The 14,864-nt window shown below is 44.8% G+C and overlaps 1 protein-coding gene across 3 annotated transcripts in view; it reads left to right on the top strand.

Annotated features, from left to right (window-relative positions):
* Positions 1-342: 342 nt before the first annotated feature.
* The window catches only part of PKN1 (protein kinase N1), a 113,290-nt gene continuing 98,768 nt past the window's right edge, over positions 343-14,864 (top strand). For 2 of the 3 annotated variants that reach the window (XM_030197129.1, XM_030197128.1), the window contains exon 1: positions 9,026-9,408. In XM_030197129.1, coding sequence (XP_030052989.1) covers positions 9,349-9,408 — 60 coding nt within the window. In that variant the 5' untranslated portion in view covers positions 9,026-9,348. Of the gene's footprint in view, positions 554-9,025; positions 9,409-14,864 lie in introns of those variants that run through there. The other variant, XM_030197133.1, reaches the window with a different exon arrangement.

Genomic DNA, 14,864 nt, shown 5'->3' with positions numbered 1-14,864 from the left:
AAGGGGAAGGAGGCGTGCCTATTGTACGTTTAAGAAGGAGGCGGAGTCGGAGACAGAGGAGGGCAGAGCAAGAGCCTGTGGTAGCGCGAGGTGTGGTTCTAGTAGGGCAGCAAGGGTCGTCTATGAGAGAGCGGAGGTGCTGTTGGCTGCGCGCGGCCATTGCAAGGGGTAACAGCAGGAGGAGGAGGAGGAGTTGGAGGGGAGGAGTCTCAGGCATGTCCCATTGCAAATGGACGAAGAAGGCGGAATCGGAGGGGAGGGCGGGAGGAGATTATGATGGCGCGCGGCCGCTGTAAAAGTGTAGGGGGCGGGGCCGTTGGCGGTGGCGCGCGCTCCGCCCCTCAGCGCGAGCCCCGGAGGCCGGGATCGGGGCAGAGGGAAGTGCGGTGTCTGGGCTCCGCCGGCTGATCTGAGTCCTTCCCGGCCGGGGCGCTTACGAGGACCGTCTGATGGGGGACCGGCTGCACCCGCCGCGGCGGCGGTGACCGAGATCGAGGGCGCAGGAGCTGCCTTCCCTGCGCAGCCGGCGGCGATGGCCAACGATTCTGTGCAGGTAAGGGAACAACTTCATCCCACCGCAGGCAATGAGAGGAGCTGGAGCAGAGTGCAGCACCGGGGCAGCGAGATCATATACAGTCTTCTAATAAATACATTAACTCGGGAGAGCCAGGTTATACACACCCCCCTCCGGGGCATCTGTAATAGCCATCCACCAGGGGGCGTGAGATTATATACACCCTCCCTGGGGCATCTGTAATAAATATATCCACCCAGGGGAGCCGGTTATATACATTCACCCCTCCCCAGTGCTTCTGTAACAAATATATCCACCCCAGAGAGCCAGGTTATATATTCACCCCCCCCCCCCCCCAGGCATCTGTAATAAATATCCACCCTGGGAGTGAGATTATATACACCCTCCCTGGGCATATGCAATAAATATATCCACCCCTTGGGAGCCAGGTTATATATAGTTTATTAAAACTTGCTGTACCACCCAACTTACTTGCTGTTTACAATCTAAAAATAACAGATAAAATAAAAAAGAACAATATATAGAGAGGATTCTGATTGGATAAAGAGCGACATCCACATGGGGGAGTGTGATTATATGGGGCATCTGTAATAAATATATTCACTGGGGGAGCCAGGTTATATACAGTGTCTCCCTTCCTGGGGCATCTGTAATAAATACTTCCACCTGGTGGAGTGAGATTATATAAACCCTTCCCCTCCCTGGGGTATCTGTAATAAATATATCCACCCGGGGGAGCTAAATTATATTTCATATACCTGTGGGAGGCTGTATAAATATATCCACCTGGGGGAATGAGATCATATGCCCCCTTCCCCCCTCCGGGTGCCTATTAAATATATCCACCCTGGGGCATCTGGGTTAAATACATGCTCCCCCTCCCCAGAGTCTTTGTAATAAATATATCCTTCCAGGGCAGCAAGACTATGTACACTGTTCCCCTTCCTGGGGTATCTCCTAATGCATCCACCTGGGGCAGTGAGATTATATACACCCTCGCCTTCCCCAGAGTATCTGTAATAAATATACCAGCTGGGGCACCAAGGTTATATACACCCTCCGTTTCCTCCTCAAGGTATCTGTAATTAATAGATAGTTATAATGTACACTTGAAACACTGATATTATATACCTGCCAACCTGGGGCTCTGAAAAATAAAATAAGTTGGATATAGCTATGGTAGAGATATTAATGTGTGTGTGGTTTTGTATGTACTTATGTTTGTTTGTTTGCTTATTTATTTTTGATATACTGCAGTTTGCCAAACATCAAAGTGGTTTACAATTAAAATTTAAAACTTTAAAAGAAAGGAAAAGAACTCCAGTTGTATTATAGGGTAGAAAAAAGGAAAACACACACACCCATGTAAGACATTGGGGCACTTGATATAGGGTCTCAGATGTAGATATCATGTGTGTGTCGTTCATGTACAAGAAGCTGAGAAAACTTATATACAGATGCAATCACATTTCCATGTCCTACACATGCACAGATGTTGGTACACCCAATGGACAGCTCCATCATATGTTCACATACTCTCAAGGCTGCTTTCATAATATCCATATTTATTTTCCTTTTCTGCACCTCCCCCTCCCCATCCTCTAGTATTTTAGGATCACTTATCCCGCCCCCCCCCCCCCACACCCCACACACACACACACTCTCTCTCTCTCTCTCTCTCTCTCTCTCTCTTTCCCTGCACACCCTCTATCCCTTTACAGCTGGCCTTCATCAGAAGATCAGCCTTTATTACATAGAGAATTTGTTTTCCTAGATAAAGCTTTTATCCTGGTGAAGATCATTTGACATCTGAGAAGTGATTACAGTGAAGGGTATTCTGGAAGGACTGTGTTCTGCATGAACCCCTCTGTAATGCCCGTAACCTCCCTGGCCATAGCATTCAGCAGAGCTCTTAGCCTGACACTTTTCACACACAGGCAGGTGGAAATGACTCATTGATACACAGATATGTTGATATTATATTTACAGAGCAATGGAAGTGAATTACCTCTCACCTCTCTCCCATCCACTGTGCCCAGTTGCTTCTCTGTTGGTTGGAGTGATGCTAGGGTCATGGATAGCAATTGTGTCAAGGTCTTGGGATTGAGCTGTGGAGCTTGGGGTATGGTGTTGAGTTGGGTGTCATGTCATCGTACATGATCAATGCAAAGCTTACTTCACAATTAGAAAGTCAGAGGTGCCCAGTGGGAGAAGAGGGCATTGCTCTCCTGTGCTGTCCTATTATTTAATTGCACTTGGTTTAGCCGGTTGCCTGAGTTTGTGATTGTCAGAAGAGCTACATGACTGGAAAGTTTGCAAGTCATAAAATACACCATTCAGTAAAAGTCGCCACTCTCAGGTTGCCTGTGCGCTGCTTCAGCTTCATGGTAGAGAAGTTAGAAGTTGGGTCATGGGCTTTTGATCCCAGGAGACTTCCTGGAAACCAGTCTTGGCGTTTCACCTTTAGAATGTGATGGCAGGCTGCCCTATCTCTGTTTTATCTAGGAAAAGTGTGTGACTGTGATATTTCACTCGCATTTCCTAGAGGGTAAATCACTTCAGTATATTTCTCTCTAAATCCACTAGGACTGGGGAAGTATCTGATGCTCTGGTAAGGTCATTGGATAGTGTTGTAATGATATTGGGGGATAAGTATTTGTGTTCCTTGAGATTAAACAAAAGTAGATATCTCGTAAAAGTCACGTGTTCTTATTCTTTCTGGTTTTGGAAGAGCTTGCGTGTTTAAGAACTGTGGCCAGTGTTTATAGACTGGCAAAGAGAAGCCAAACTCGTTAATTTAATCTCACAGAGAATCGCTGCACCTTGGCATCTCCTGGGGTGGGTGGATTGAAGAAGTTCTGGAGAAATTCAGTAGACCAGCAGGAGGATCCTCACCTGCTCTTTCTGGTTTGCTAGGAGAGCTTTCCACAGACCTCGTGCTTTTCTTCCCTGGCCTTCTTTTCTCACAAGAGCTCACAATTGATGTCTGGTGTTGAGCTGTGTTAGGCTTCACACTACGTACAAATAGTTAGAAATCTAACTGCTGCTCTACCAGGTCCATCTTTGTATCATTTGAAATTGTTGCATTGCCATGTGCTACAGGTGATCATTGTTGGTTTAGTGAATTTCATTTTCTGCTTGCTCTGTTTGTCCTCCTCTTCTCCTGGCCATTCCCTGTCTTTTCTCCCTCCTTCCTTGCTCTCTTCCCTCTCTCCTATGTTCCTTCCTTCCCTTTCCATTGACTGGGCCATCTTGTCTCCTAGTTAGGAGGGTGGTGGAGCAGCTCCTGGTGCAGCTGATGGCAAGGCAAAGCTGTGGAGTCACTGGCTTTGGGTGCTGTGGAGCGTTTAAGGTAGAGATGCTTTCAAATCTTTTTCCTACGTGGGTTACTAGTTCTTGGGAGTTGTTCAAATTGCACACTGCTTAATTTTACTGGCTGCTAATTCAGGATTGGAGGGTGACAGTTGATCCTTGGGAAGGCTGGCTGTCCCTTCAAAGACAATGCTAGATTTGGCACGGTGGTGAACTTCACAGGCTGAGGGAATTTGCTGGTTGACATTGATAAAAAGAGCAGTTTGGGAATAAAGAGGTGAGATGGTAGGGCAATCTTTCTGGACCTTATCTGCCATCTGATTGTTTGCCTACGTGTGGCTTATGCATGTGGGATGGAGGTCTGAATATAGAGAACCTGCTTCGACACTAAATGTGCATCACCAGAATCTTGCCTGTGAGTTGCTTCCTGTTTTGACATTGGAGCAGCCATGCCGTTTTAGCAGGGTTGAGTTTGAGATGTGTGCTAAATTCCACTGTATCTGCTATGTAAATATGGTCCCTGGAATCGCTCTCCACTTTGCTGAATTATAGAAGAACCCCATGTTTTTCTTGTAGACGCGTTTGACTTAAGGATGGTGAAAGTTGACCAGCTTGCCATAGACCACAGGTCTCTCCTAACCCTGCTTGGACGTTGAGATTTCCAGGTGAAGAGTGATTACAAAAAATTAAGCAGCTTCATTTTCTTTCTGCTTTCTGATCTGAGAAGTATGTTCTAGTAGGTTTTATCCAAGAGGGCATCTTAGGACCAAATGGTAATGAGATATAACATTGTTTTATGATGTTGATGTCCTGGGATTTGAAACAAATATAACGGTCATCACAACTTCTTGTGGAGCAGGTTATGCAGACAAGATCCCGAGACTTAATGTTTCCTTTTACCCTACATTAAAAGGGAGTCGAACTGACAAGGCACTTATGTGGTTAGTTGCTGGTTAGCCTCACTTCTTCAGTATGCATTCCTGCACATCAAATATTTTTCAATGTACTCTCATGAGATGGTGGGAGAGGAAGGTTCAGGAATGGCCTCTTTGTGTCCAGGAACCATTTTTGAAGTTGTTGGAAGAGTGGATTGCCTTCCAAGCCCTCCCCATCTCGTCCCCTCCCCCTACACACATTGCCATCTGTCCTTCATACTGAAACATTCCAATTCACATTTACTCCAACCAGAGTTACACCTAATCACACTGACCACCCTTCAACATCTTCTGTCCTTCTGTGACTGTTCTCTTGTGCTTGACTGCTTAAATATTTTAAATTTAAATGCTTTACTTTTTGTCTATTAGATTGTAAGCTCTTTGAGCAGGGACTGTCTTTCTTCTGTGTTTGTACAGCGCTGCGTACACTTTGTAGCGCTCTAGAAATGTTAAATAGTAGTAGTAGTACAAAGGATCTCCTAAGCTGGCACAGTAATGGGCCTCCGATTATAGCTTCCATCTGGATCTGAGGCTTATTGTGGTCACCTTGGACGTGAAGAAGGCCGATGTTGATACCCCTGTGAAGCTGCCACTTGCTAAACATAGACATTGTTTACATTGCAGCCACAACCAGTGTAGTGTAAGAACAGAAACAACAGTGCAACGTATCTTTACTTAGAACCGCTTTGGTAATATGTGGGATCCCCGAGTGAGTGCTGATTGTAGAGAAGACCAGCCCTTCCAAGCCCTTCACAGAACATGTGAACCGGTGGCCCCCACATCCAAGTGTCATCTCAGCCACGGTGCAGGTGTGTGAGTCCCAAATGCATTCAGGCTCCAGTACCCAAAGTATCAAAGGCCAGGTCTTGCTTACTCTCTCCGCCCTCTGCTGTTTGAAACTGTTTTTGGAAGCTAGATTAGCAGAGTGTAGTCTTCGGGCAGGTGTTTTGTCTGATAAGACCTGGCATGGTGATGCAGCACTGCAGATTATATGTAGCACGCTCGACAACTTGCATTAATGCCAAAGACCTATTTAAAATGATACATAGGAGTTTTACTGAAATAAAACCTCGTGTCACTAGCATATTTGGCATCATATCGCACATCAGATGAGTTCTACCCATGTTTTTTTGCCTTCGCTGTCTCAAAGGTTAAAGAACTCCGCCCTGCATAACTCTATTTAAAGTATGGCCGTAGGCCAAGTCAGATCAGACAGCCCCGGAGAATTCAAATCTCATCAAGAAAACGATGTTGTAACAGAATGGCTGCCTTCTGGTACAGGACAAATCCATCATGTATATGCTTACTTAGCAGTACAGAGTTATGTACTGGGAGGCTGGCAGCCTGGCTGGGGTTTGGGAAGCTGAGGTTATTTTATTTATTGGGATTTATTAACCGCCTTTATGAAGACATTAACCCAAGGCGGTGTACAACAGGTACAGTTTAACATAAAACTTATAATTTTGTTAACAGCGTAACAATAGTAAAATAACCAAGAATAAACATAAATACAATAAATGAGGTAAACTTGAAAACAGTAAAATGAAACCTAATAACAGCACTACCGTGAAACAGTATAAAAAATATACACATTTAACAGCGCAGGAATTCAAACAGAGATATAATACAATGTTAGCATAATACTAATGATACACCTAATGAGCATGCATTAAAACATTCAATTAACATAGATTTTATTTATTTGTAAAATGTATATCTTGCCTAAACCTAAGTTGGTAACAGTATAAATTTACTTGAGCTTGAGGCAAGTATGGTGACTTAAACATTATCGTGGGGGAGATCACATAGCAAAGTGGAACCTCTGAGAGCCGGGTTTAAGAGCAGACATGGATCCCTGAGAGCAGGTGGGTGGTGAGGTGAGGTGCTGGAGATCCTAATGATCAAAGAGCCAGAAGAGGAGACGAGGAAGACCATAGTACAATGGTTCTCAACCCAGTTTTTGGGGCACATTTAGCAGTCAAGTTACTTTTAGGCTCATTTTCGAAAGAGATGGACGTCCAAAAAGTGACATAAATCGGCATTTGGATGTGCATCTCACAGAAACGTCCAATTCGGTATAATCGAAACCTCATTTTGAACATCTTTCTCCGAAGTCCTTCAGAAGGACGCCCAAATCTCAAGGGGTCGTGCCAGGGGCATGTTCAAGGCGGGACTTGGGTGTTCCTAAGACTTGGACGTCTTTCAGCCATAATGGAACAAAGCAAAAACATCCAGCACTAAAACTTCAACGTTTTGAGCTAAACCTGTTTTTCATACGAATAAGGCACAAAAAGGTGCCCCAAATGACCAGATGACCACTGGAGGGAATCAGGGATGACCTCCCCTACTCCCCCAGTGGTCACTAACCCCCCCAGTGGTCACTAACCCCCCTCCCACCCCCAAAAAGTGTGTGGAAGAACATTGCTTGCCAGCCTCAGATGTCATACTCAGGTCCATGACAGCGGCAAGCAGGCCCCTGGAGTAGTTTAGTAGTAGGTGCAGTGCACTTCAGACAGGTGTACCTAGGCCCATACCAGGGGCATAGCCAGACCTCGGCGGGAGGGAGGGCCAGAGCCTGAGGTGGGGGAGGGGCACTATTTAGCTACCTCCCCCGCTGCCTCTCCCCCCCCCCCCCCCCCCGCCACTTTGGACCCTTTCGAAAAAAAGCGGCTCACCGAGGGTAACCAATTAATCCAGGAGCCCTGTTAAAGCGATTCTTATTCAATTTCTTTGAGTCGTGTGCCACATCCAGTGTTTTTGACAAGTATTTCTGGCCACATGTACAAATGGGAATTAGCTCAAACAAAGCTTCCCTTAAAACAGAAAAGTCAATTAACTTGTTCCATGCTGGACAGCCGCAACCCCCCCCTCCCCCCCCCGCCGCCGCCGCTGCATCAGGAACCTTATTTGCTGGCAGGGGTCCCCAACCCCCGCCAGCCGAAGAGTCTTCTTCAGCGTCGGTCGACTCTGGCGCCTTCGTTGTGTGATCATATGTTTCTGATGCCTTATGTCCTGCACCGTGCATGTAACCCCGTGCAGGATGTAAGGTGTCAGAAACAGATGCTCACACAACGAAGGCGCCGAAGTCGACCGGCGCTGAAGAAGACTCTTCAACCCCCGCCAGCAAACAAGATACCTGATGCGGGCGGGCGGGCGGGTGGGGGGGTCGGAGGCTGGGGGGGGGGGTCAAATGTAGAGGGGGCCAGGGCGTAATCTGTGGGGGCCCATGCTATGCCCCTGGCCCATACCCACACTACCTGTTACACTTGTGGAGGAAACTGTGAGCCCTCCAAAACTCACCAGAAACCCACTGTACCCACATATAGGTGCCCCCTTCACCCGTAAGTGTTTTGTTGTTTTTTTTTTTTTTTTTGCAACTACATTCAAAGCGGTTTACATATATTCAGGTACTTATTTTGTACCAGGGGCAATGGAGGGTTAAGTGACTTGCCCAGAGTCACAAGGAGCTGCAGTGGAAATCAAACTCAGTTCCCCAGGATCAAAGTCCACTGCACTAACCACTAGGCTACTTCTCCACTGGTAGCACTGTGTTTCAGCGTAAAGCCTACATCAGGGGTCTAAATATGAAATCACTGAGGAGTATAGACAAATGTGATCTCTGGAGAACAGTCTTGAAAAAGACATGATCTTAGTGAAGTCAGTGTGTATCACACAATGACAGTATATTGAAAAAGACATAGTTTCATAAAATACAATAAACACAAAATCACATCCTAACAATCAGAAGGAAACAACCCTCTCTCCCCCACTTCCTAAATAAGGGTAAGGACACATCCCCTTTTAACTCCATCCAACTGGCTCAAGTACCCTAAAGGCCTTTCTCTTCTAGGTCTCCTTTTTCATCACATCTTTAGCGGGATATTGCATAATAGAATCTGGACGCCTACATGCCGTTGCAGAATTGGCTCTCACCACATGGCATTGTATTGGAGGTGCCCAGTTCTAGAAATGCCCCAGTATAACTAGGAATCTAAATCATAGATCTTCAGCACTGTGACCTCTGAAGCTAGGTGTGTCACAAGTTGCCAATTGTCTGGGATTAACAGGGTGTTAGCTGCCAGTTGGTGAAACGTCATATATGTTCACTTGAGTGTCACATCCGGAAGAGGTATTCATTCCTGATTAGCTAACTGCTCTAGAATGTCTTTGGGAGGGGCGGTAGATGAGTTTGGAAATAAGTAGAAAGCTTTAAGCCTAGTAGTTCTCTTTCTTCAAGCTTAGCTGGAACCAGTTCTGGGATCTTGGAGCAAATCGGTTGTAACTACCCAGGGTCCCCATCCTCCCACCTCTCCCTAGTTTGGTCGTTGCAGCAGTAGCCCTGAGGCTGGGGACCACGCACCAGGCCTGATTGCTGTACCATGGCTCTCGATCTGGCTACCAGGTGTTATCCTTGACAATGACCATCATTCCTTCCCCTCCGGGGGGTTGTGAACACCCGACTGCCTTTGCAACATTTCCACCCAACCCAGGAGTGCAGAGGAGCTGGTCCAGGAATCAAATCGGGGATCCTTCACTGCCACTGCTTAACACTATCACTGATCTCTGATGGAGGTATCTCTCCAGTTATTCAAAAGGAAGCAATTGCATCTCTGCTTTCCACACCTGGTGAGACTCTGAGTAATTATAGAGAGCACATCAACTAAAGAATGTTGTGATGGAGGTAGTTCAAAGAGTTTGTGAACTATTCGACATCTTCCTCAGTCTCTATGTATGGCTTAATGATGTACCTTTTAATATAAAGAAGAGAAAGGGAGGTAGGATACTAATATTTTAATATCTAGGAGGTTTCAATAAAGTATCAATAGAAGTAAAATAAAACATGGAAAAGAAAATAAGATGATACCTTTTTTATTGGACATAACTTAATACATTTCTTGATTAGCTTTCGAAGGTTGCCCTTCTTCGTCAGAGGGCAACCTTTAAAAGCTAATCAAGAAATGTATTAAGTTATGTCCAATAAAAAAGGTATCATCTTATTTTCTTTTCCATGTTTTATTTTATTTCTATTGATTACCTTTAAAAGTGGACTAACACGGCTACCACACCTCTCTAAGAAGCTTTTCCCATAGAACAAAAAGTGCTAGGACATGAAGCTGATAGGTGGAATAACAACTATTTTTTTCACTGAGACGGTGGTGGACCTCTGGACTAGACAACTGGCAAAGTATTTATATATACCAAAACATGGCAGACATCAAGCATGCATGAGACAGGTACAAAAGGACCTTGATGGGGGAGGGAGGAGGAAGACCTCAGATGCATAAGCCCATGGACAGAGAGTTGGATGAAGTGGGCCTTACATACAGCCATTGTCTCCAGTTCTACCTGCTTGCGGTTTTCCAGAGATCTTTCTAGTCCTTGTTAATTTGAGACTTCTTTTACATTCTGACTGTTTACCTGTTGTCAGATAGTGCCCCGGTTTCAGTAGAGGGTCTAGTTTTATAGCACGAAAAAGACTGGATTATTGGATTTAAAAGGGACTTCATTGAAGCATACTAGCACATTTTTCTTCAGTCTGTCAGACTCTGGTCTGCTGTGTCTTGTTCTGTCTAGTAAACATGGCACAGTGGTCTCAGTAAGTCAAACTGTCTTTCCCATTTGAAAGTTTCCTAGAGCTCCAGCACAGTGTAGGAAACTGTAAACATGTTTGAATCCAAGTTTCCGCCAAGCAATTGGTACGAGTCCGTGCAGGGATTCCTTCAGGTGCTTTTTCAGGCTTGCGTTCCATGAATATTTAGAATTCCAGGCATTTGTAAATTGTGTTTAGACAATTTGAGCAGCTAGATCTAACTTCCAGCTGTTTGGAAAAACCAGCAAGCCCTTGGGCAAATCTTGCTACAGCTCTCTTAGCATGTCTCAAGTGGTACTGGAGAGGAAAATTGAACAGAATTTTGCTTAGTGGTTTCAGTTATTGCATTCCTACCAAACATCGTTTCTCTCACTGCATTAGTATAATTAATGCATTAAAACAATAGAGCTTGTTGTAATAGAAAGCTGTCCAGAGCTGAAATGGTCCCTGTGTGTATCGCCGTATGGTGTAACATCTTTAGAGAGGGAATGAGCCATGGAGCTGGCCAGGATTCAGTCTGAAAGTATTGGAATAAGTCAAACAAGAATGATTTCGTTCATGAGCCAAGTTTTGGTATGAACAGAGAATATTTATTATACTGTTATTCACCCGGTCTGCCCTGGGCAGTGTAGGTTCCCTTGCTGCCAAAAGGAAATTTCCCCACCACAGGGGTCATGTAGTAGCACCAAGAATGAAGAAAGGGACTGGATCTCCCTATTGGGATCTGCCAGGTACCTCAAGTGACCCAGGTTGGCCTCTGGTAGAGGCAGGATATTGGGCTTAATAGACCAGTATGGCACCTGCTATATTTTTCCAGGCCTACCTGGAGGTCAAGTACATTGCCTGCATGAGATGTCTTAGCTCCGCTGGTCCTATCAGGAGACCCAGAATTAAGCAGTATGGCCCAGGCCAGCTCATATATGTGTTTTTTGTTTTGTTTTGTATTTGGCATCAACACATGACCTTCTTGGTAACCTGTCCTAAATATCAGCAAACAGTATTAGCTGGTGGGTCATGTCATATGTCTCCCCCCCCCCTACCTAGTTTCTTGGGTAAACAAAACCTGCAAAATATATGTGGAGGAGTAGCCTAATGGTTAGTTTTGCAGGCTTTGATCCTGATGATCTGGGTTCAATTCCCACTTTAGCTCCTTATGACCTTGGACAAGTCACTTAACCCTCCATTGCTCCAGGTACAAAAAAAAGACAATTTAGATTGTGAGCCCTCTAGGGACAGAGAAAGTACCTGCATATATGTGTACAGTGCTGTGTACATCTAGTAGCTCTATAGAAATGATTAGTAGTAGTAGTAGTATATGTATGCTTATAAAACTGCAAAAAAAACAAAACAAAACCAAAAAGAATAGAAGACATTTTAGAAGACATCTTCCCACCCCAAACTTGCAGATCTTAGCTGTCCTCACAATCCATGTGCACTAGGATGAATTTTGAATGGGGTGGGGGTGAAGGGAGCCCTGGGAAGGCGCATGTGAGACTTGGCAGTTTCTGGGCTTTGCTGACACATGTAATAACATGAGCTGCGATTAGTTTTCGAAAGGGACACCTTGTGGTATCTGTATCCCGAACACCCAGAAAGGGCTGAAGGGACAGTCAGTCTGTTAATCATTCCGCTGCAGGATTAGTTGGTGAAATCCTAAACCAGTTTGACCCTGTTTTTATGTTTTCACCCCCAGATTTCTAAAACATCTGAGGAAAACATAGCGTCATCTCAAGATGTGTCTTGCTTTCCTTTTCCAGCTTGTTTGACTCGGCTCAGCCTCTGAATGGTTGGAGAGGGAGGAGAAAGAGAGTTGTGATTCCAGACTAACATCTGGCTCTCTGAAAATCACCAGAGCGACTCGGGAGGGGGGGGGGGGGATAATGTTCTATGGAAAAATCAGCTCTGGCAGGTTTTAGTACAGGCAAATTGAGGAAAATCCTCTAATCTTGTTTGTTTGGAGCAGGCTGTACAGCATAGTTTGCTAGGGGTGTTATATAAATGCCTATGCTTAGCTTGATGGTGTTGGATGATATAGTTTGTTGGAAAATTGTTTCCTAGAAAGATAGAAAATGATGGCAGATAGACCATATGGCCTATCCAGCCTGTCCATCCACACCAACTACTAATCTCTACAATCCCTTCCTCTCCCTGAGACATCCTCTGTGTTTGTTTCAAGCTTTCTCAAATTCAGATACAATATTTTCGTCTAAACTACCTCCACTGGAAGGCTGTTCCACATATCTACTACACTTTTCACGAAGAAGTATTTCCTCGGGTTACTCCTCAGTCTGTCCCCTTTCACCTTCTTCCTGTGCCCCTTCATTCCAGAGCTTCCTTTCATTGAAAGAGACTCACCCTCTTCCAAAGAATACATATTGAGACCTTTATGACAAAGACCACTGGCCATTTTAGTAGCCGCCCTCTGGACTGACTCCATCCTGTTTATATCTTTTTAAAGGTTTGGCCTCCAGAATTATGCACAATATTCTAAATGAGGTCTCACCAGAGTCTTATTCAGGGGCATCATCACCTCCTTTTTCCTACTGGCCATTCTTCTCCCTATGCACCCAAGCACGCTTCTAGCTTGCGCTGTCACCTTTTCTAACTGTACAATATCACTGAAAGTGTTTTTCTGTCCTTAAAGGCAAAGTGTTGTCTGCTGTTAAAAAGAATCAGTTGTTCACATGGGTGCTGCTGCCTTAGATTTAATCTGATATAATAATGTTTCTACACCCACCCCAAAATAAAAAATATCATTTGAAACCGTTGAGCGCTATCCCTCTCCACACCTCCCTTATTCATAGTTCCTCATTGCTGTACATAGAAAATGACGCAGATAGACCATACGACCCATCCACACCAACTACTAATCTCTACAATCCCTTCCTCTCCCTCAGAGATCCTCTGTACATAAAGAAACATAGAAAATGACACATAGACCATACGACCTATCCAGTCTGTCCATCCATATCTACTAATCTCTACAATCCCTTCCTCTCCCTCAGAGATCCTCTGTACAAAGAAACATAGAAAATGACATGGATAAAGACCTTACGATCTATCCAGTCTGTCCATCCATATCTACTAATCTCTACAATCCCTTCCTCTCCCTCAGAGATCCTCTGTAAAAAGAAACATAGAAAATGACATGGATAAAGACCTTACGATCTATCCAGTCTGTCCATCCACATCTACTAATCTCTACAATCCCTTCCTCTCCCTCAGAGATCTCTGTACATAGAAACATAGAAAATTACACAGATAAAGACCATACGATGGATTTGGTGACTGCAGGGTGTCCCAGCATGTCTGTGTGGGGTTGTGTGTACATTCAACTAATCCTCATCTTGAAGCGCTGGACAGACAGGAAACTATGGGGACCAGCCTTGATTCTTGGTTTCACCTGGCAGGGCAGGTTTGATTCATTTGTGAAAAGATGACTGAACCTTGAAGGAGCAGCCCAGTCTTCTTCAGTGCTGCCCACATCCAATTGATCCAGGGAGAGGTGGATGTTAGCACGTGTTAGTGCCAAGCTGATTGGAACATGCAGATCTGTTCCGAAAATGGTAACTTCCAGATAATTTGCAAATGTGTCCATTTTCCAGTTATGTAGTACCCTCTCCCACAGCTACCACCAGCGCCACCTATTGGGAAAACAACAGAATTCCTACTCTTCCTTACGCTTTCCTTTGATATAGTGAGCAGACAGCAAAACATCTGTTAATGATATGAAAAAAGAATATGTTAAAGCAGCCAGAACAGGGCAGAGATACAGTGTCTGGAATCGGAATTTGTTTTCCATGAGAGGAAGGCTTAGCTTGGAAACATTTATTTCCCGTGTAACGCTCGGTGTGCCTACAGGATAAGGTCAGCGGATGGGTGTCATTGAGCCAGTGCAGTGGTGTGACAGCAGAATGCCGTACTAACTTGAGTTAGTTTTGGGGAAGAACTAGGTTGGCGGTCTTGATCTGGACTCAGTTGGATGCCCATTCCTTGCCATTGAATCTCGGCATCTGTGGTTTCATTAGTGGAGGGGATTGGATGACCTTGAACTGTGGTGTTAACCTTCTCCTCCGCTCAAAACAGTTGGCGTAGCTTGGTTTAAAAAAAAAAAGGCTTTAGATATTCCTGAAGGAAAAGCCCTTAAATCATCATTATCCGTGGGAAAGCCACCACTTAATCTGAGTGTGAGCAAAAATGAATGGATCTACTTTAGGGTACTGCTGGGTACTTGTGACCTGGGTTTGACACTTTTGGAGAGAGGATACTGGGCTTTAATGGACTTCTTGTTCTGACCCATTGTAGTACTAATCCCTAAGGCTGGAGCTATTTACAGTAATTGGGTAGAGCTATCTATGTTTTCTGTGTCAACCAGCTGTTCTGTGATGGCAGAACCTGACCTTTTAAGCGTAAATAGATTAACCATTGCTAAGGGCCCCAAGCAGTTTTCTCCTGCTCTTGCTTTGTACCTCAGTGAGATCAGTCATCATGA

Source organism: Microcaecilia unicolor, chromosome 3 (genome assembly GCF_901765095.1).
Source record: "Microcaecilia unicolor chromosome 3, aMicUni1.1, whole genome shotgun sequence".
In the NCBI taxonomy this organism is placed as follows: Eukaryota; Metazoa; Chordata; class Amphibia; order Gymnophiona; family Siphonopidae; genus Microcaecilia; species Microcaecilia unicolor.
The sequence above is the reverse complement of the archived record's forward strand: the minus strand, read 5'-3'. Positions and strand labels throughout refer to the sequence as shown.